We start from the raw sequence: 20,280 nt of genomic DNA on the forward strand, positions 1-20,280 counted from the left end.
CGCTGCAGGTCCCCCACCCCGAGCAAAGCTGGCCAGCGGCGCCGAAGGGGTTAAGCCCCTCTTCCCTTCCCCCTCCCCTTCCCGTACGGGCAGGAGCGACAGGAGAGCGGACCAATGGGCAGGTGGCTGGGGGGACCGCCCCGCCCACCCCGCGGGGAGGGAGGGGGGCGCTGCCCTCAGGGCGCGGGAGGGGCGGGGGGACAAAGGGGGAAGGGGGGGGCCAGTGAGGACTCCCCAGAGTGCCAGAGAGCGAGGGGGGGCCCCAGAGCACTGGCGGGGCGGGGGGAGGCTTGGAAGTGAATTGCAAGCACCCCACTGCAGTGCAAGAACCGCGCCGCAGTGCAAACGATATGCTGCAGCGTCAGGGCCACACTGCATTGCCAGCATCGTGCTACACTGCAACCACCACGCTGCAGTGCAAACGAGATGCTGCAGTGCAGACACTGCGCTGCAGAATAACTGCAAATGATACAGCGCAGCGAAAGCGCCACGGTGCAGATAAGCTGCTTTGCAAGCGTCATCCTGCACTGCAGGCATAATGCTGCCGTGTAAACGATATGCTGCAGTGCAAGCACAATGCACTGCAATCGCAACGGCACAATGAAAGCTACACTGCAGCTGCAGCACGGCATTGCAAGCACCATGCGGCACAGAGCCATGCTGCATCAAAAGCACGACGGTGCACTGGAGGTGCTGTGCTGCGCTGCAAGCGCCACGGCGCATCACCTCCACCATGATGCAGTGCAAACCCTGCACCACAGTGTGGCTCGCCCTGCTGCACTGCAGGTGCTGCACCAGAGCACAACCGCCAACAGCGCACAGCAAGCACCACGCTGCGTTGCAACCACCGCATCATACTGCGACCACCACGCTACGCTGCAAGCGCAGCAACCGCCCTGCAAATGCAACCCTACCCTGCAAATGCAATGCTGCTTTGCACAGCTACGGGTTGGGTTTTACGGTTCCTGCTCAGGGAGACCACAGGCATCCAGGCAGTGGTCTTCCTGAGGACGGTGCGTGCATCGAACAGCGTGTGCTGCACATGGTGGCCATCCCCTTTGAACCCATCAGCATCGCGCTGATGCTGATCTGGCTGCTCTGGTACTTCCCTCCGCCACCATTTCCGCTACTTTATTCCCCGTGCAAACAGCTGAATTGAGTTACAGTGTCCTAAGTCCTGGGATCCCCAATCCTTCCTCACCAAGGTTGCAATACTTACCTCGGCATTGCCCCAGAGCAGCTGTAGCCTCCCAACCCTTGCCACAAGGCACACCCCATAGATTATTTTGCATGCCAAGTAAAAATAACTGGCCACGCTTCAATGGGAGATGAAAAGATTTTCCAAGATGGGGGCTTATGTTGCCCGTTTGACAGGCTCACAGCATGGCCTCTCGTCCTCATCTGCCTCAAAAACCCTATTTCTGGTTGTTCCCGCTCCCACCGTGAGGAGTTGCTCCCCAGACCTGCTCTCACCCCCTTTCCGTGCTCCCCTGCAACACAGAAAACAAAGGACGCGCACGGAGATTGCTAAAAACATCGTTACAGTAATGGGGGCAGCAGGACGGCAGAAAGCAAGGAACAAACCCAACACAGGGCGGACGGCAACAGAGACCCATGGAGGGCAGCAGGGGGGACATTTCTGCACAAACAGGGAGCACGCAAGTAGGAATACAAAGCAGTAACCGCTAAAAAGCGCTATTCAAGTGACCAGGCATTCAAATAAAGTCCTAGAAATTCAGAGAAGCAGCAGATGAGGTAGGTCAGTCTTCAAAATTTAAGGCCCTGCGTGCAGGGAGGTTGCTACCAGCATGATGGGACGGGAGTCCCAGTCCTTTTGCTTGAACCAAAGAGGGTCTGGCCCGGAGGAAAGCGGGTGGCGAGCGAGGAAAGCCAAAGGAGCGATGAATAAATACCAAAAGGAATAAAAAGCGAGTTGCAAATGGAAACGCGTACTTTGGTGGGACGGGCTGCCCAGGCAAGTGGATGATGGGACATCCGGGCAGCAGGGTTCGGGCACAGTGACAGGGCAGAAGCTGGGGGCAGCAGTGGGGGAAATCTTTCAGCTGGAGGAGAACCACGCGCTCAGAGGGGACGGTTGAGGGAATGGCCGAGGAACGCCAGGTACGTCCTTGGAGAGATCGGACCTGCTGGGCTTGCAGGACCTCGGTGGCGGGGAGATGTTGCTCATCAACTCATCTTCATCCCAACCTACGTGAGAACTCCTTTGGGCTCAGAGCTCCCGTAATGCCCTGGCTCAGAGACATCCCATGGAGAGAACGTCCAGAAAAAGAAATATGGCAGAACCAGCTCACGCACGGCTGGCACGAAAACCGGGAGCAGACAGACGGAGGGACGGGTTGCGCCGCTGCTGGCTGAGCGGGCGCGGGACCACCCCAGGCGCTGAGTCCTCGCGTTCGAGCGAAGAGCCCATCGTCATCCTCTGCTTCTCCGCTGGAGAGCCCGCGGCGCCTGAGGAAGTGGCACAGGTGGAGAGAGCAGGGATGAAGCAGCTTCGCCCTCCTCTTCCTCTCCGTCGTCGGTAGGTGCAGGCACCCGGAGCCGGCTGCTTGTCACTTATTCCTGGCCGCGGCCCTGGCGTGGATCCGCGTGTGCCGCGCGAGGGAGGACTTGTTGCTGAAGCTCTTGCCGCACTGGGGGCAGGGGAAGGGCCGCTCGCCCGTGTGCGACCGCTCGTGCACCGTGAGGTCCGCCAGGTACTTGAAGCTCTTGCCGCACTCGCCGCAGGGGTAGGGCCGCTCCTCGGTGTGGCTCCGCTGGTGCATGGTGAGGTTGGACTGCTGGCTGAAGCGCTTGCCGCACTCGGCGCAGGGGTAGGGCCGCTCGCCCGTGTGCGACCGCTGGTGCTTGTTGAGGTCCGAGGGGTTGGTGAAGGTCTTGGCGCAGGCGCCACAGGAGTAGGGCCGCTCACCCGTGTGCAGGCGCTGGTGGGTGGTCAGCGTCGAGAGGTGCCCAAAGCTCTTGCCGCACTCGCCGCACGAGTAGGGCTTCACCCCAGTGTGGGTCCGCTGGTGGGTCTTGAGGTGGGTCAGCCGGTTGAAGCTCTTCCCGCACTCGGCGCAAGGGTAGGGACGCTCCTTCTCGTGCACCTTCCCGTGTGCCGCCAACTCGTGCTTCACCCAGAAACGCTCCCCGCAGTCGCGGCAGCGGTGGGGCTTCTCTGGCCGGTGGGCACCGCTCTCCTGGCTCTTGACGGCCCTCGCAGTCCCCAGCAGCCCTTGGGCAGGGGCTTGCGGGAAGACCGAGGGATCCCGTGGGATCCCTTTCTGCCTCCTGTAGATGTCTCTTTGCATGGGGCTCCGGACCAGGATCTCACCAGAACCACCCTGGAGGCCCCTGGGTAGATGTGGGGTGTCTTGTCTTTGCAAAATGTACTGGTCTTCCCCTCTGCTCCCCATCCCGGGACCTGCCGGGTGGGGGGGGAAAAAAAAAAAAAGAGGAGCTACTTCACAAGTCGCTTTTTGCTGGGGAAGCCACCCCTGCCCTACCAGCACTCAACTGAACCCGATTTCCCTCTTTCCCCTCTCTTCCCACCCCAAATGAGCCCACCCTTAGGTACAACATGGCCTTGAAGGTACCATTTCCTCAAGCCTCACTAGTTTCTCTGCCCTGGATGGAAGAGAGCAAGCGATATCCCTACCCCAGAGATGGTCCCGCTCCCACCGCTGAGCAAAAATCTCGAATCCTTGGCCTCATGGGAGGCAGTCAAATCACGCCAGGGAACGATGAAGATGAGGCCACCCTGAGAGGAGCTTGGTAGGGTGGCCATGGCTGGTCCTGCAGGCAAGGAAGGCCACTGAGGTGGTCAGAGAGGAGCCCTGCGTGCTCTGAGCATCGTCCCCCAAAGGTGGAAATTGCTTAAAGCACTGTCTTGAGGATCCCTGCAGGGACCGGAGGAAGGGAGCAAGGCTTTGGGGCTCAGAGTTTCCTGGGAAAACGAACAAGGAGAACAAGGGCTTTCTCAAGGACGCTGGTGATCCTTGCTCCAAGACTTCCTTCCTCTACTTTCTTTACAACTAAAGAGATCAAGATCTAGTGAGATCTTGGTGAGATTTCTCCCATAGCGAGAAACCGCCCACCTGGCCATCTCAGAAACCTTTCCTGGTCCCTCTTCTTACTTTGGTTTGCCTTTTGAACACAGCCAAGGCTGTTTCTGCTATACCGGAGAAGGGCTCAAGGTCATGCATGGCAGCTCCAGCAGGGGTAGCAGGTCCGAGGGAATTTCCATCTAGACTCTCTTGGGGGTCACATTTCTCTCCCTTTCCTCAATGTCCCATGAGCTTTCATGGCTCCAGGACCTTCTTTTCGGCCACTTCCTTCGCTCTCATTCATAGGCTACCAAGGGCAGAGAAAACTCCCCAGAGAGCGGAGATGCCATGAGAGCTCAGAGGGCTCATCTGGGAGGAGGTGGGGAGGACTGCGCCAGACAGCAGAGCTCATCACGTGAGACATCGCCCCCATACAGGAGTAGTCCCAGGGGACACAACCCCCAAAAAGCTTTGTGCTCAGGGTATTCACCTTCCAGGAGCTCCCCAGCTCCTAGAGCAGTCATCTCCCCCCTTCTTCGGGGCAAAAAGTGCCACTTCCTTCTGCTTATTACCTGTTTCTTCCAGGCACTGCGTCTCATCCTCAGGGACACGGGGAAACTTGAACTTGCTCCGTGCCACTTCCTCCTGGGCATCGTCATCAGAGATGAGCTGGGGCGGCTCTGACGGGGGGCTCTGAGACTCCCACAAGTTTTCGGGGCTCTCCATGTCCTCCGGGGTCACCTCTTCCACCTTCACGCGCACCGTCACCTGAAGGATGAAGGCAGAAGGGGCACCTAAGAGCCACGGTGGGGAGTCGTGTCTCAGAGGCATCCCCATGGCGCGGGGCATTGCAAACAGGCCTCATGCCCTGAGCACCCTTTGGGAGGACCACAGAGCCCTCCTGCACCTCGTGCCCCGCTCCGGGGTTTCTGGAGCCATTTAGGGGGACAAGGAACTCCTGAACACAAAGCTCCTACGGTAATTTGTGGGATGCCTGTTGAAAGGTGCTCCAAAGGCAACAAGCGATACCAGGAGCCAGATTTGTGAGCGATTTTAGAGGTGAGCAGATGCAGGAGGGCTGGCTGAGGACAGGAGCATGCAAGCGGGGCAAGCTCCGGGCAGAGCACTGGCTTGCGCTGTCCTCACCTGCTGCTCCCAGATCCCGGCCTCTCGCTGTCCCAGCTGGAAACTCTCGGCCAGCGCCACGGCTTGGGCGCACGACTCGGGGTGCCGGACCCAGACCCAGCTCTGGATCTCCTCGGGGAGGATGCTGAGGAACTGCTCGAGGACGAGGAGCTCCATGATCTGCTCTTTGGTGCGCACCTCGGGCTGCAGCCAGCGGTGTGACAGCTCCCGCAAGCGCCGGTAGACGTCGCGCGGCCCCGCCGCCTCCTGGTACCGAAACTGCCGGAAGCGGAGGCGCCGCATCTCCGTGCCCACGCTGCAGCCGCGCAGGATGGCCGCCTTCACCTTCCCGTAGTCCCCTGCGTCCCCCGCCGCCAGGCTGCTCACGGCTTGCTGGGCTTTGCCGCTCAGCACCGGCACCAGCCGCGTCACCCACTCCCCGCGGGGCCAGCGGCACGTCTCGGCCACCCGCTCGAAGGAGGCCAGGTAGGCTTCCGCGTCGTCGTCCGGCGACAGCTCAGGGAGATGGGGGCTGCTGCCAGCAGGGTCCGGAGCCGCCGTGACCCCTGCCAAGGTCCTCAAAGCCTGCGGTGTCTTTGGCCGCTGGGCTGCGGGGCGCCGCGAGAGCCCCTCTTGCTGCAGCCGCGAGCGGGGCCAGCGTGGCCCTGAGGATGCTGATGGCTCCTTTGCAGCCTGGGCCAGTTGCCGGCAGGGCTTGGGCCCCAGCTCCGTGGTTCCTTCTTGCATCTCCATGCTCCTGGCGAGTGGCTCAGGCTTGCTGTGTTCCTTCGCCGGCCTTCCCGGGAAATGCAACGTCGCGGGGAGCTTTGCAAAGTGCCGAACGAGGACAGCACTGCAGGGAAGAGAGCGGGGCATAGTGAAGACAGCCAGGGGATCTCGGCTTTGCAAAGCTGCCTCTAACACAGCTCCCAGCCTTGCAAAGCCCCCAGGGAGGTTGCAAAGTTGCACCCTGAGGTCCTGGCCTTGCAAAGCCCCCCAAACCATGCAATGCTCTCTCTCCCCCAATTCCCAGCCTAGTAAAAGCTCCCAAAAGCTTGCAAATCCACCCCTTCCTCCCACTGTTGCAAAGTCCCGGGGACCATGCAATACGCACTACCCTGATTTCCAGCCTGCAAAAGCTCTGGGAAGCTTGCAAAGCTGCCCCCAGCCCAGCTCCCAGCCTTACAAAGGCTGCAGGGCCATGCAATATGCTTCCCCCCAACCCCGACTAGACCCCGAGCCTTGCAAAGCCCCCAGGCTCTTGCGACGTGCTCTCCTCAGAGCCCCAGCAGTGCAAAAGCTCCAGAAAACTCGCAAAGCAAGTCTCCTGCCTCGTGGCCTTGCAAAGGCCCCCAGGACCATGCAATATGCTTCCCGCTGACTCCCAGCCTTGCAGAAGTGCCTGGAGGCTTACAAAGCCACCCCCGACCCAGCTCCCAGACTTGCAACCCCCCCAGACCCTTGCAACACCCCCAGGCCTCTGCTATGTGTAAAGGATCCAACCCTCAACTGTGGAAAAACTCCAGGAAGCTTGCAAAGCCAGACCTCAGCCTTGCAATGAGCCTCCAACCTCTCCCACCCCAGCTCCTAGCCCTGCAAAGGCCCCAGGACCATGCAATCTGCTCCTCCCCGACCCCCAGCCTTGCAAAGTCCCCAAGTCCTTGCAATGAGTCCCCCCTCCCCCATAGCACCCAGCGTTATAAAGCCTCCAGGTCCTTGCAACATGCTCCCCCCGACCTCCAACCTTGCAGTAGCTCCAGGAAGCTTGCAAAGCCGTCTCCAGCCTTGCAGCAAGCCCCCCCCCAACCCCCCCCCGGCTTCTCGGCCTTGCAAAGGCCCCAGGGCCATGCATGTGCCCCCCCCCCGCCCCCGCCGCCTTGCAACCCCCCCAGTCCCTTGCAATGTGCTCCCCTAGCTTTGCAAAAGCTCCCGGGAGCTTGCAAAGCCGCTTCCTCCAGCTCCCGGCCTTGCAAAGGCCTCACGCCCATGCAATATGCTTCACCCCCCCAACTCACCCCCGACCCCCAGCTTTGCAAAAGCTCGGGGGAACTTGCACAGCCGCCCCCCCCCCGCCCTCCAAGCCTTGCAAAGCCGCCCCCACCTCCCCCGGCCTTGCAAAAGCTCCGGCAAGCTTGCAAAGCCGCCCCCGACTCCCCCCGGCCTTGCCACCATTACCCCCGCGCCCCCCCCCCCCCAGGCAAAACGACGCAGTGTGCCCCCCGGACCTGGCGGGGTGCTCGGCGCTGCACGCCCCGCAGCGCCCGGCTCGCAGGGGCTGCCCGACACAAAGGGCCGCTGCGGCCGGGCCCGGAGCCCCCCCCGCCGGGGACCCGGGCTCCAGCAGCCGGGACTGGCCGCCATCGCTGTCACTCAGAGGCAGGAGGGTGCTTTAACCCTTCGCAGCCCTTCGCTGGCAGTGGGGAAGGCGAAGGGTTAAGCCCTAGCCGGGCGAGGGGGTGCTGCAGTGCACCCTTGGGTGCTGCAATGCAGCCCTGGGGTGGGGGGGAAGGGTTTGCGCTCCCCCTCCCCCCCGTGCATGGGGTATTTGGGATGCACCCAGTGGGGTCGAGTACCCAGCACCCAGGGCTGGGCATCCCTGCAAGGCGAGCACCCAGCGCCCAGGACAGGGCACCCCTGCAGGGTGAGCACCCAGCACCCAGCCCTGAGCTTGCCCCAGGCCCAAGCGTCCAGCATCCAGCCCCTGAGCACTCCTGCAGGGTGAGCACCCGGCCCTGAGCATGCCCTGGGGCTGAGCACCCCTAAAGCGTAAGCACCCAGCACCCAGGCCCTGAACATCCCTGCAGGGTGAGCACCCAGCACCCAGACCTGAGCATGTCCTGGGGCCGAGCACCCAAGCCCTGGCCCTGAGCACCCCTAAAGCGTAAGCACCCAGCACCCAGCCCTGAGCATGTCCTGGGGCCAAGCACCTGCCTCCTAGCCCTGAGCATGACTTGGGGCTGAGCACCCAGGCCCTGGCCCTGAGCATCCCTGCAGGGTGAACACCCAGCACCCAGGAATGGGCACTCCTGCAGGGTGAGCACCCAGCACCCAGGACTGGGCACCCCTGCAGGATGAGCACCTAACCCTGAGCATCCCTGCAGGGTGAACACCCAGCACCCAGGACTGGGCACCCCTGCAGGGTGAGGACCCCATCCCTGAGCATCCCTGCAGGGTGAACACCCAGCACCCAGGACTGGACACCCCTGCAGGGTGAACACCCAGCACCCAGGACTGGGCACCCCTGCAGGGTGAGGACCCCAGCCCTGAGCATGCCCTGGGGCCAAGCACCCATCCCTGAGCATGCCCTGGAGCCAAGCATCCAGCCCTGAGCACCCAGCACCCAGGGCTGAGCCCTTCCCTCGCCCCAGGCATTTGAGGATGTTCACATCCCAAGGCGATTTACTCCATGCTCACCCAGCACATCCCACCTACCTCCGAGAATCCTCCCAAGAAACTCCCAACAAACCACAAATCCTGAATTATTTAATGTCTCCTGGCCGGGACGCACAGCTTCTCTTGCATTTATTATCATACCCAGAGATTTGCACACCCTTGATACCCCCGGCTGATTTTGCACCTTCCACCGCAGCCGATGGGTACGATGGTGAAATCTTGCTCCCTGCACCCACCTGCGTGCTGGAAAAACGTAGTGTCCAAGAAAATCCCTCCCCCCAAACCTCCCAACCCTCCTGCCAATGTCCCTTCCAGCCCTCTCCCTATGCCTGTCCCTTCTTTACACCCTCTCCCGGTTTATCTGACCCTGTATTAAGCCCAGTGGATTTTGGACATGTTCCCAGACCCCTGCAAAGAGCAAACCCCTGGGAGATCCGGCCAAAACCCAAAGCATATTTACATCTTTCATCTTCAAAGAAGTCCCTAGCAGACAAGCATAGATGCAAAAAGCTTTACGCTGCATGTCCCAGTCCAGCAGCGGTGCGTTTTTCTGGGGAACGATGCTATCTGAGCCCCAAAGGGATTTTTTTAGGGTTTGCAGCTCTTTTTGCAAAGAGTTTTTGGGCTTGCACAGGATCGGTGCCTGCTCTTGGCTCCTCACGTTGCGGTACCTGCTCAGAGCCCATCGGGGAGTTAGGGAAAGGGGCCACATCCTGCACGGATGCCCCATATTGCCACCCCAGCACACGCTGCACTCCTCTCTGCCCCTTGCGTCCCTATGCAAGTCCCTCCGAAAATCCTTCCCACGCATGCGGTTGCCCCCAGCCCCAATCCTTGCAGCTCCGCACAACCCTCAGGGCTCTGCCCCCCATGCAGCACCCTCCCCTTTGCATCCCCTTCCCCTTGCACCCCCCTCCTCTTTGCACCTCCATGCAGCTACTCATTTTGGCATCTCCCTTCTACCCCCTCCCTTTTGCACCCAGCTCCCCTTTGCACCCTCATGCACCTCCCTACCCCTTGCACTTCCCTTTCCCCTTGCACCCCCTCCCCTTTGCATCCCCTTGTAGCCCTCTATTTGTGCCCCATGTACCCCTCCCCTTTGCACTCTCATGCATCCCCACCTTTATGCACCCCCTCTTTGCACCCCCATACATCCCCTCCCTTTTGCACCACCTTCCCCTTGCACCCCCATGCATCCCCTCCCCTTTGCACCCCCCCTTTGCACCACCTTCCCCTTGCACCCCCATGCATCCCCTCCCCTTTGCACTCCCCCTTTGCACCACCTTCCCCTTGCACCCCCATGCATCCCCTCCCCTTTGCACCCCCCCTTTGCACCACCTTCCCCTTGCACCCCCATGCATCCCCTTTGCCCCCCCGTACACCCCTGCACCCCTCTGCCCCCTGACCCCGGCCCTCCCTCCATGCCCTCTCGCCCTCTCCACCTCGCAACGCTCCCCGCCCCCCACACTCTTGGCCCATCTCGGCCGCCGTACCGGGGCGGGCGGCGGAGCACAAGGCTCTTCCTGCCCGCAGAGCCCGGAACCCCCGTCAGCGCGGATCATTGGACGCCCGTGCTGTCAATCACGGATAGACCCTGCCGGACCCGCCCTCCCTCCCCGGGGTGGCGCCGAACGCGTTAATAGACGTCTTTACTCGCCCCTCGGGCAGGAGGCGGGAGTGACAGAGAGAAGGTCCAATGGCAAGGAGAGAAGGAGCTTGGAGGCGGGGCAGGGCTCTCCTCCCAGCCTGCGTCACAAAGCGGGAGTGACAGCGAGATGAGCCAATCGCAACGAGGGAAGAGGGAGCAAGCGCCCGGGGGCGGAGTGAGCCCGCCCCATGGCACGGCACCGCCCCGCCCTCCCTGCAGGAGGCGAGAGTGACAGCTCGGCGGGCCAATGGCCTGGCGGGAAGAAGGAGAGGCGGGCGCGCGGCAGGGCAGACACGCCCCCCCCACGTGGGACGGCGGCGGTGGGCGTGGAGTGCGGTGAGTGGGGTGCTCGGGGCTGTGCGGGGGGGTTCGGGGTGCTCGGCGCTGTGCGGGGGGGTTCGGGGTGCTCGGGGCTGTGCGGGGGGTTTGGGGTGCTCGGGGCTGTGCGGGGGGTTTGGGGTGCTCGGGGCTGTGTGGGGGGGTCGGGGTGCTCGGGGCTGTGCGGGGGGGTTTGGGGTGCTCGGGGCTGTGCGGGCGGTTTGGGGTGCTCGGGGCTGTGCGGGGGGGTCGGGGTGCTCGGCGCTGTGCGGGGGGTTTGGGGTGCTCGGGGCTGTGTGGGGGGGTCGGGGTGCTCGGGGCTGTGCGGGGGGGTTTGGGGTGCTCGGGGCTGTGCGGGGGGTTTGGGGTGCTCGGGGCTGTGCGGGGGGGCTTGGGGTGCTCGGGGCTGTGCGGGGGGGTCGGGGTGCTCGGGGCTGTGCGGGGGGTCGGGGTGCTCGGGGCTGTGCGGGAGGAGCTCAGGATTCAGGTGCACGGCGCTGTACGGGGGGTTCGGGGTGTGGATGCACGGGACTGTACGGGACGGGTTTGGTCATGGGTGCAGGGTGCTGTACGGGGAGGGTTTGGTCATGGGTGCAGGGTGCTGTACGGGGAGGGTTTGGTCATGGGTGCAAGGTGCTGTACGGGACGGGTTTGGTCATGGGTGCAGGGTGCTGTACGGGAGGGTTTGGTCATGGGTGCAGGGTGCTGTACGGGACGGGTTTGGTCATGGGTGCAAGGTGCTGTACGGGGAGGGTTTGGTCATGGGTGCAAGGTGCTGTACGGGGAGGGTTTGGTCATGGGTGCAAGGTGCTGTACGGGGAGGGTTTGGTCATGGGTGCAAGGTGCTGTACGGGAGGGTTTGGTCATGGGTGCAAGGTGCTGTACGGGAGGGTTTGGTCATGGGTGCAAGGTGCTGTACGGGGAGGGTTTGGTCATGGGTGCAAGGTGCTGTACGGGAGGGTTTGGTCATGGGTGCAGGGTGCTGTGCGGGGAGGGTTTGGTCATGGGTGCAGGGCGCTGTACGGGACAGGTTTGGTCATGGGTGCAGGGCGCTGTACGGGGAGGGTTTGGTCATGGGTGCAGGGCGCTGTACGGGACAGGTTTGGTCATGGGTGCAGGGTGCTGTATGGGAGGGTTTGGTCATGGGTGCAGGGTGCTGTACGGGACGGGTTTGGTCATGGGTGCAGGGCGCTGTACGGGGAGGGTTTGGTCATGGGTGCAAGGTGTTGTACGGGGAGGGTTTGGTCATGGGTGCAGGGTGCTGTACGGGGAGGGTTTGGTCATGGGTGCAGGGCGCTGTACGGGGAGAGTTTGGTCATGGGTGCAGGGTGCTGTACGGGGAGGGTTTGGTCATGGGTGCAGGGCGCTGTACGGGACAGGTTTGGTCATGGGTGCAGGGTGCTGTACGGGACAGGTTTGGTCATGGGTGCAGGGTGCTGTGCGGGGAGGGTTTGGTCATGGGTGCAAGGTGCTGTACGGGGAGGGTTTGGTCATGGGTGCAGGGTGCTGTACGGGAGGGTTTGGTCATGGGTGCAGGGTGCTGTACGGGGAGGGTTTGGTCATGGGTGCAAGGTGCTGTACGGGGAGGGTTTGATCATGGGTGCAGGGCGCTGTACGGGGAGGGTTTGATCATGGGTGCAGGGCGCTGTACGGGAGGGTTTGGTCATGGGTGCAGGGTGCTGTACGGGGAGGGTTTGATCATGGGTGCAGGGCGCTGTACGGGGAGGGTTTGATCATGGGTGCAGGGCGCTGTACGGGAGGGTTTGGTCATGGGTGCAGGGTGCTGTGCGGGGAAGGTTTGGTCATGGGTGCAGGGTGCTGTACGGGATGGGTTTTGTAATAGGTGCAGGGTGCTGTACGGGGAGGGTTTGGTCATGGGTGCAGGGTGCTGTACGGGGAGGGTTTGGTCATGGGTGCAGGGTGCTGTACGGGAGGGTTTGGTCATGGGTGCAGGGTGCTGTATGGGACGGGTTTGGTCATGGGTGCAGGGTGCTGTGCGGGGAAGGTTTGGTCATGGGTGCAGGGCGCTGTACGGGATGGGTTTTGTAATAGGTGCAGGGTGCTGTACGGGGAGGGTTTGGTCATGGGTGCAGGGTGCTGTACGGGGAGGGTTTGGTCATGGGTGCAGGGTGCTGTACGGGACGGGTTTGGTCATGGGTGCAGGGTGCTGTGCGGGGAAGGTTTGGTCATGGGTGCAGGGCGCTGTACAGGACACGTTTGGTCATGGGTGCAGGGTGCTGTACGGGGAGGGTTTGGTCATGGGTGCAGGGTGCTGTACGGGGAGGGTTTGGTCATGGGTGCAGGGCGCTGTACGGGGAGGGTTTGGTCATGGGTGCAGGGCGCTGTACGGGGAGGGTTTGGTCATGGGTGCAGGGTGCTGTACGGGACGGGTTTGGTCATGGGTGCAGGGTGCTGTACGGGGAGAGTTTGGTCATGGGTGCAGGGCGCTGTACGGGACAGGTTTGGTCATGGGTGCAGGGTGCTGTGCGGGGAGGGTTTGGTCATGGGTGCAGGGTGCTGTACGGGATGGGTTTTGTAATAGGTGCAGGGTGCTGTACGGGGAGGGTTTGATCATGGGTGCAGGGCGCTGTACGGGGAGGGTTTGGTCATGGGTGCAAGGTGCTGTACGGGGAGGGTTTGGTCATGGGTGCAGGGTGCTGTACGGGGAGGGTTTGATCATGGGTGCAGGGTGCTATACGGGGAGAGTTTGGTCATGGGTGCAGGGCGCTGTACGGGGAGGGTTTGGTCATGGGTGCAAGGTGCTGTACGGGGAGGGTTTGGTCATGGATGCAGGGTGCTGTACGGGAGGGTTTGGTCATGGGTGCAGGGCGCTGTACGGGGAGGGTTTGGTCATGGGTGCAGGGCGCTGTACGGGGAGGGTTTGATCATGGGTGCAGGGTGCTATACGGGGAGAGTTTGGTCATGGATGCAGGGTGCTGTACGGGGAGGGTTTGGTCATGGGTGCAGGGTGCTATACGGGGAGAGTTTGGTCATGGGTGCAGGGTGCTGTGCGGGACGGGTTGGATCGTCAGTGCAGGGTGCTGTACGGGGAGTTTTTGGTCATGGGTGCAGGGCGCTATACGGGACGGGTTGGATCGTCGGTGCACGGCGGGAGGGTTCGGGGCTTTTGCTTCCTCCCTGCTCGGTGGCCCCGTGCCCAGGGCGGGTTGAGCTTCCTGGGTCAGCGGCGGCGGCGGCGGCAGTGAAGCAGGAACCGTCTCCGCGGGGCCGAGCATCGGCGCCCGCCAGGCCCCCGCGGGAGCAGCACCCCCGGGTTGGGTCAGCCCTGGCTGTGGGCAGGCGACAGCACCTGGGTGCGTGGGAGCGACGGGCTGAGGACGCCTGGGCCCCTTCCCCCTCCCCCCCCCCCCGCCACTGGAGCCCTGCGGAAACGGTGCCACTTTGCAGGGAGGGTTTGAAAAGTGAGTTTTTCCCGAAAAACTCTTCTCCCTTTCTTCCTCTCTCCTTTTTTCTTTTCTTTTCCCCTTCTTTCTCTTTTTCTCTTTGACTCTCATGTTCTTTTTGAGTTTTTTCTGTTTGTTTTGCTCCCTCTCTCCTTTCCTCCTCCTCTCCCTCCTCCATTTTTCCTTCCTTCCTTCCTTCCTTCCTTCCTTTCTCCTTCCTCTTTTCCTTCCTCTTTCTCTTCTTCCTTTCCTTGCCCCTCACCCTCGTTCTCTCTTTCCCATCTTTATTCTTGCCCTTGTTCTTTTTTCCCCTCTCCCCCCCCTCCCCCCCTCTCCCCCCCTCTCCTTCCCCCCTCCTCCCCCTCTCTCCCCCCCTCTGCCCCCCCGACAGGTTTCCTCGGTGCCCTCCGTTCCCCGGCAGAGCCTTTTCGGCGACGCTCCCGGCACCTCTCTGCGCTGCCACGCGTCCCGACATCCCGCCCCGCGGAGCAGACTGATCCCGAGCCCCCTTGGGGCGCCGCGCAGCGGGACCCAGCTCCATGGCTCGTAGCGCCGGCGTTCTCTAGGTGTGGGTCCCCGCCGGTGCCCACCTGGGCAAGGGTGGGTGCAACCCACTGGGCAATGCAAAGTGCTTAAACTCTTGCAAGTTGTAGTCGCGTCCGTTTTGGGATAGCTTCTGCTATAGATGTGGAAATTTTGGGGCTTGTTTCATAGGTCTCTGGGGTGTTTGGGATGCATCTGAGCATCCCCACTCAGGTGATGGGTATGAGATGGCAGAACACCCCGGAAGAGCCGTTTAGCAGGTTTTCACTCTCCTTCTCCTCGTTTTCAGGCCGAGCCAAGTCTTGCCTGGATCATGCCGAAGCGGAAATGCAAATTTACTGAAGAGCTCCAGGCCAAATACCCCTGCTTCCGTGTGGGCCGGGAGAGATGGGAGGCGGAGTGCTTGGTGTGCCAGGAGGGCACCTACGTCTCCGTGGCCAACAAGGGCTCCCTCGACCTGGAAGCCCACGTTCAGTCCATGAAGCACAAGAGGAACGTGCTGGGGGGCGGCTCGGCGGCCAAGCTGGCCAGCTGCTTCCTCCCCGCCGACTGCCAGCCCTTCGACGTGGCGGCCGAAAACGCCTTGGGCTTCCCCACCACTGTGCTCCAGGACTGCTGTGACTCCTTGGCCAGCTCGCCCGGCTTGGCCAAGATGCCCGAGCCCGGCGTAGATGTCTTGGGCTTGCAAATCAAGACGGAGGCGAGGTTGGAGGAGGCTCTGGCTCCCTTTGGGCTGGACCGCGGTGTGGGGGACCCGCTGGATGGGGTCCCGTTCTGCGGAGTGGCCCTGGCTGTCAGTGCCAGTGACGGGGGGACGCCGTTTCCCATCCAAATCCGGTATTTTGACTGGAAGAGGGGTGGCCTCCAAACGAGGGTGATGGCTGTGGAGCCGGAGCCGGGTGAGCCGGCGCCTGCTGCCGCTGCTGCCGTGCTTGCCTGGGAGATCTTGGAAAGGCACGGCCTGCGTCAGAAATGCGTCGCAATAGTGGGCGACAGCCGCAATGCCATGTTCGGGGGGCTTGGGCCAGCTGAGGGCCCGGTTGACGTCCCCGGGCTGCGGGAGCTGCTGAAAGGTGCTTTCATCGCCACCGACTGCCCCGCGCACATCCTCAGCAATTGCATCCAGCATGGGGCAGATAGCCTGGAAGTCGACATCCAGTCCGTTGTCTGGAAGATCTATACCTATGTCTCCGTCTACGCCGTGTGGACGGAACCGCTGAAAGACTTCTTGGAGTTTGCCAAAAGGGAGTACCGGCGGTTGCTGTATCACGGCAGGACGCCCTGGCTGCTGCTGCTCCCGGCGATCACCCGGCTGCTCCAAGCGTTCCCCGCCTTGAAATCTTTCTTCCTCTCCCTTAACAAACCCCCCTTTGCCATCAAGAACTTCTTTGAGGATGACTTTAGTGAGATCTACCTGCAGCACATGGCCTCACAGGTGGCCGTCTTCGACATGCACCTCAAAACCTTGGCGAGGGAGGACAACTCCCTTTCGGAGGTGCTGGGAGTCCTGGCCTCGGTCCGTCGCACCCTCCTGGAGCGCCGAGCCCACGGCTTCATGTCACTGCGGGTGAAGGAGCTGCTGGCGGAGAGGCGCGCTGCCGGGAGGGACGGGCAGTGCGATGCCTTCTGCCGCCACGTTCAGAGCCTCTATGTGGCTTTCGTCGAGTACCTGGATGCCCAAACGGGGCAGTTCGAGGAACTCTCTTGTTTCCAGTGGATGCAGCTGCGGGGGCCACCGTCGTGGGAGGACGTGGAGGCTTGCATCAAGTACTTGGCGGACCACGGGGTCGCGATCGATGACAGTAAGTGCTTCGATCAGTTCTGCCACCTCACCACCTTCCTGAGAGACTGCAAAAGCAGCATTGATTTCGGCGCCCTGCAAACCCACCAGAAATGGGTACGCTTCTTCAGCAGCTCCCGCAGCCTGGCTGGCCACTCGGAGCTCCTGAGGATGGCTCAGGTTTTCTTCGCCATCCCCTCTTGCGGGGCTGACTTCCCAAGGGGGCTTTTCCTTACGTGAAGCCCACAGGACCAGGCATGGATCTGTCATTTCTGGGGAAGGCGTCCCCTTGGCCGGGCTAACAAAAAGCCTGTGGCTTACAAGGATTCTTGTGCAACTATTGACCTCTCAAATCCCTATCTCTATTTTTTTTTAATTGGTCAGCCAACCAGGAAGGGTTAGTTATTGCTGTTTTTAAGGGCTGTACACAATCCGCAGGAGAGGTGATTTTGCTCTTGTGGATGCCTTGTGCAAATAAATACTTCTGGCGTGCACGAACGCATTTCTTTGCCTGCTAGCGCAGCAGCAGCTGCTTTGCTTTTTCCAGTGCGGCAGCTCTCCCCGGAGCCTGGTTCGAGACAAGCGGTTTGAACGAGCTCTCTGAGCTAAGACGGGCCTCTCAGGGATGCCAACCGTGGACTGAATGAAGCCCTCAGAGAGGCCGTTAGTAGGGTCAGCATGGGCCCATATATCTGATACCTGCTCTGATTATCTGTGGGGTGAAGAGGGGTAACTGGGGGGGTGAGATTGCTTCCAGGGTGGAAGTCAGCCATGACTCGAAGGACTTGTTTCTTTGGAGAGAGGGAGGGTGAGTCTCTTGCCTTGCACATACAGCTTCCCCTGGGGTGCTAAGCTTGGATGCAAGCCCTGAAAAGCAGAGCTCAAGGGCTCCGTCCCCTGCCCCAGCTCTGTCTGAGGGATGGAAAAGGCTCTTTGTGGTCACTGAGGCACCTGGAGGTCTCTGAGAAGTTTTTGGGGTAGGGTGACTCTATCACCCACCCATTTTGGTTGTGTCCTCTGGGGTGTGTGAAGGGCCCTCCCAAGACCAGACACAAGAAAACACGTGATGAAGAGAGTCCTGCCTTCCTCCTGCCATTCACCGCCCTCACACTGTAAGCAAGAGGATTTATCTCGGGGATGCAGGGCACCTTGAGACGTTTATTGCCTGCGCTATTAAACACAGCAGAGATAAGGTGCCCAGCCAGCAAGTATTAATGTGAAATAAATATTTGCCTATCTGGAGCATTAAGATTCACTTGCTGCCAAAGTATCCTTCATATATGTGTATGTCCACATGCAAAATCTTCCTCCCTTGCGGTTTTCCTCCTGCGATTGCCCTATGACTTGTGTAGCTGGCAGCTGCTGAAGCAACGTGTCGTGAACATGCACGGCCTCAACCCATCGATCTGGGTTAACAGTGAGACTCCAGGGAAACCCTCCTATTTGTTTATCTGTGCCATGGGTGAGGGCTTCTTTCCTGGTTTATCATTAAGCGAGCAACAGTTAATTGCTCCTTACAGCTTTTTACCAAACAGAGGGTGAACCTCCATCCTCCGTAACTTCCTGGTTCCATCTGGTATTAAAAGTTATCTCAATTAATAAAAATCAAAGTGCTTGGAATTAATGGGAGCCCTGCCATCGTGACACCCAATTGCAGCAGATTCACGGCTCTGCCATGAAAGCAATCGCAAGAACAGTGCTGCCTGTCCGAAAGTGCCTTACCCTTGAATTTGGTGCTGTTGTGTCACAATATTGGTGCAAGCACACCCTGCCCAGGTGAGGACTTTGCCCAGGTGTGGTGAGAAGATTGCTTTTAGTCAGTGCTATGATTTGCTTCTCCAGAGAGCTGGTTGGAGCAGCGACCCTCTGTTCCCTGCCAGACATCTGGACGCTGCCTGAGATGAGCTCTCTTTTTGTGCGGCGCGTGGAAATCGAGATAGCCAACAAAACCCGGAATGTGACCCTGCATACCCCCAGGTAATGTTGCAATAAACAGCTCCCTGGCAGGTGAGAGGGTGCAGGGGGCAGCGAGTTTGAGGGGTGGTGAAAACGTTGCCAGAGGGGACTCCCAAAATTCATGCAGAGGGCCGAAGTCAGAGTATTTTCCTTGGGGCATGAAAAATAAGTCGCAAGTGCTCTCCCCTTCCCTTCCCTCCTCAACTGTGCTCTCCTTCTAGGAGCTACTGCTTCAGTGGCTACAGCTGCATACCACCTAGTCCCAAGATCCCCCCTGGTGCCACGGGGAGCTGCCAATTCACCAATGTAGTGCTCAGCTTCCGGGGGAGCGTGGGGGTCCTGGTGTATGAGGCAGACTCCTTCACGCTGGCCATCCTCTTCTCCAACCCCTACGACTACAACATTTTCAATATGGAGGTTGCCCTGGAGATCTCCATGGAAAAAGCCCACCTTGGCAGCTTGGAGGATGTCTACAAGAGGATGTACAACAGCCTGCCCGCTGGCAACATTAAAGACACCACCTTCCAGCGAGCCAAGCTCCATGCGTGCCAGGAGACCCTCACAGTCTCCTCCAACCACGTGCGGGTCATGGCCACCATGTCCAATGCTGCTGACTCAGTCATCAAAGTAATTGTGGAGGATAAAGATAGTTCCCCTCTCCCATATTCAGTGCAAGCACCACCTGGTAGCCTTGGGCAGTATCAGCATTGGCCAAAGAACTGGAAGTACCTGCTAAAAGGCAACACCGCTACGTGATAGGTGCTCTCTATTTTGGCTCTTGCTTGCTCTAGATGCCAGGCAGTGTGCGCTTTCCTCAATAAAGGCTAAAGCCAAGTGATTGTCCATCCAAACTGGTGCTGCGTTGCTCGAAGGCAGGGGAGTGAGAAGCCCGTGGAGGAGGGAGGATGCTTCTCTCATCTCCTAGCTGCCTTTTTAACTGGCTCGGAAGACTCCCCACTGAGCAGGGAGCAGGGCTGGAAGCAGGGTTCAAAAATCTAGCGCAGCCCTACGTTTGTCGGACCATCCCTCTGTTTGTTGTTCCCTCGGCCATCGTGCCAGTCTATAAGTCATCTCTCTCCTAACACGACTTACCTCTGTGCCTGTCCATCCATCTGCCTGCCCATCCACCATCCCTCCATCATCTCTTGTAGAAGGGTACATTTTTGAGGTGAAAAGCTGGTGTAACTGGACTAGCTCCAGCCAGGTACTAGGAGCCATGGGCAGGTATCTTTTGAGCAAAATCTCTTTTTGGTTCTGTCATTCGCCTTCCCTCCCTGTGCATCAGAGGAGAGAACAGCTCTGGGCTTCCTCATGTGCTGCTGCTTATCTGATGAGAGGTTAGTGGTTACCACGAATTGTGTCATGTTGAGCGGTGAGATACTGCCTTCCAGGGTTACCATTTCCTTCTGATGAACAGATTTTGCTCAGGCCTTTTTTCTTTTTGTTTGGCTTTGTGGTTGGAAGTGGCAATGGCAGCCAAGCAAACAAAAGAGCTTCTCGGTGACCTGGGGGAGCAGAGGTGGACAGGGTCTCAGGAGCTGTGGTTTAGCTGAGGCCCTGTGGGCAGAGGTGAGGGCAAGGGTGAGGTCTGAAGGGTTTTGCTGGGAAGAATGGCACAAGACAGCTCTGAAATGCAAATCAAAGCCTTTTTTTCAGCCCTGGGTTCCCTGACAGTTATTATCTGAAAGGTTCAATGCAGCTGAAAGGGAGATGGGGCAGAGCAAGGCAGAGATGTCTCCATCACTGTGCCCAATGGCCTGACACCCCTCCCCTTTCCTCCCTCCAGCCAGTGGTATTAGGGGCTAGGTGATATGGAACAAACCCAGCTTGTCCCCTTTCCCTTTTCCCCTTGTCCCTTTCGAATGGGTCTGTTGCATCAGGCACGTCCATGGTGAATGGGGGCCTTTGGTGGACAGTGTGCAAAATGGCCCTGATGGAGAGTCCTGCCAGGTTTAGCCTCTTCCTCCCTTGGGTACTGCTGGCAAGCAGTTCTTTGTGCTGGCTGTGCCTTTGGGAAATGCAGTCCAGCCCTTACATCTTTATGGGCTCCAACCATGCCTGTCTGAG

At 60.2% G+C, this 20,280-nt stretch overlaps 2 protein-coding genes across 18 annotated transcripts; one reads left to right on the plus strand and one right to left on the minus strand.

Moving 5' to 3' along the window:
* Nucleotides 1-2,254: 2,254 nt before the first annotated feature.
* On the minus strand, nt 2,255-10,102 carry MZF1 (myeloid zinc finger 1). 9 transcript variants are annotated; one of them, XM_068923483.1, is made up of 6 exons: nt 10,007-10,033; nt 9,025-9,235; nt 8,604-8,807; nt 5,193-6,024; nt 4,619-4,814; nt 2,255-3,424 (listed from the first exon to the last, which is right to left on the minus strand). In XM_068923483.1, exons 4-6 carry the CDS (start codon nt 5,922-5,924, stop codon nt 2,571-2,573), a joined length of 1,782 nt encoding a protein of 593 aa, XP_068779584.1. In that variant the 5' UTR covers nt 5,925-6,024; nt 8,604-8,807; nt 9,025-9,235; nt 10,007-10,033; the 3' UTR covers nt 2,255-2,570. The 9 variants fall into 9 exon arrangements, with proteins under 9 accessions (XP_068779584.1, XP_068779589.1, XP_068779588.1 ...); XM_068923488.1 differs by lacking the exons at nt 8,604-8,807; nt 10,007-10,033 and adding an exon at nt 10,058-10,102 and having other exon boundaries at nt 9,081-9,235; XM_068923487.1 differs by lacking the exon at nt 8,604-8,807 and having other exon boundaries at nt 9,081-9,235; nt 10,007-10,050.
* A 283-nt stretch (nt 10,103-10,385) lies between these two features.
* LOC104139877 (uncharacterized) lies at nt 10,386-19,077 on the plus strand. Of its 9 annotated transcripts, none has more exons than XM_068923468.1 (5): nt 10,386-10,548; nt 14,326-14,534; nt 14,767-16,279; nt 18,138-18,234; nt 18,435-19,077. In XM_068923468.1, the coding sequence occupies exons 1-5, from the start codon at nt 10,401-10,403 to the stop codon at nt 18,967-18,969; spliced, it is 2,502 nt and encodes an 833-aa protein (XP_068779569.1). In that variant the 5' UTR covers nt 10,386-10,400; the 3' UTR covers nt 18,970-19,077. The 9 variants fall into 9 exon arrangements, 8 of the variants coding, with proteins under 8 accessions (XP_068779569.1, XP_068779573.1, XP_068779567.1 ...); XM_068923472.1 differs by having other exon boundaries at nt 10,526-10,548; nt 14,326-14,500; nt 18,435-19,075; XM_068923466.1 differs by lacking the exon at nt 10,386-10,548 and adding an exon at nt 13,183-13,844 and having other exon boundaries at nt 18,435-19,076.
* Nucleotides 19,078-20,280: the final 1,203 nt, after the last annotated feature.

Source organism: Struthio camelus, chromosome 34, assembly GCF_040807025.1.
Source record: "Struthio camelus isolate bStrCam1 chromosome 34, bStrCam1.hap1, whole genome shotgun sequence".
Lineage (NCBI taxonomy): Eukaryota > Metazoa > Chordata > Aves > Struthioniformes > Struthionidae > Struthio > Struthio camelus.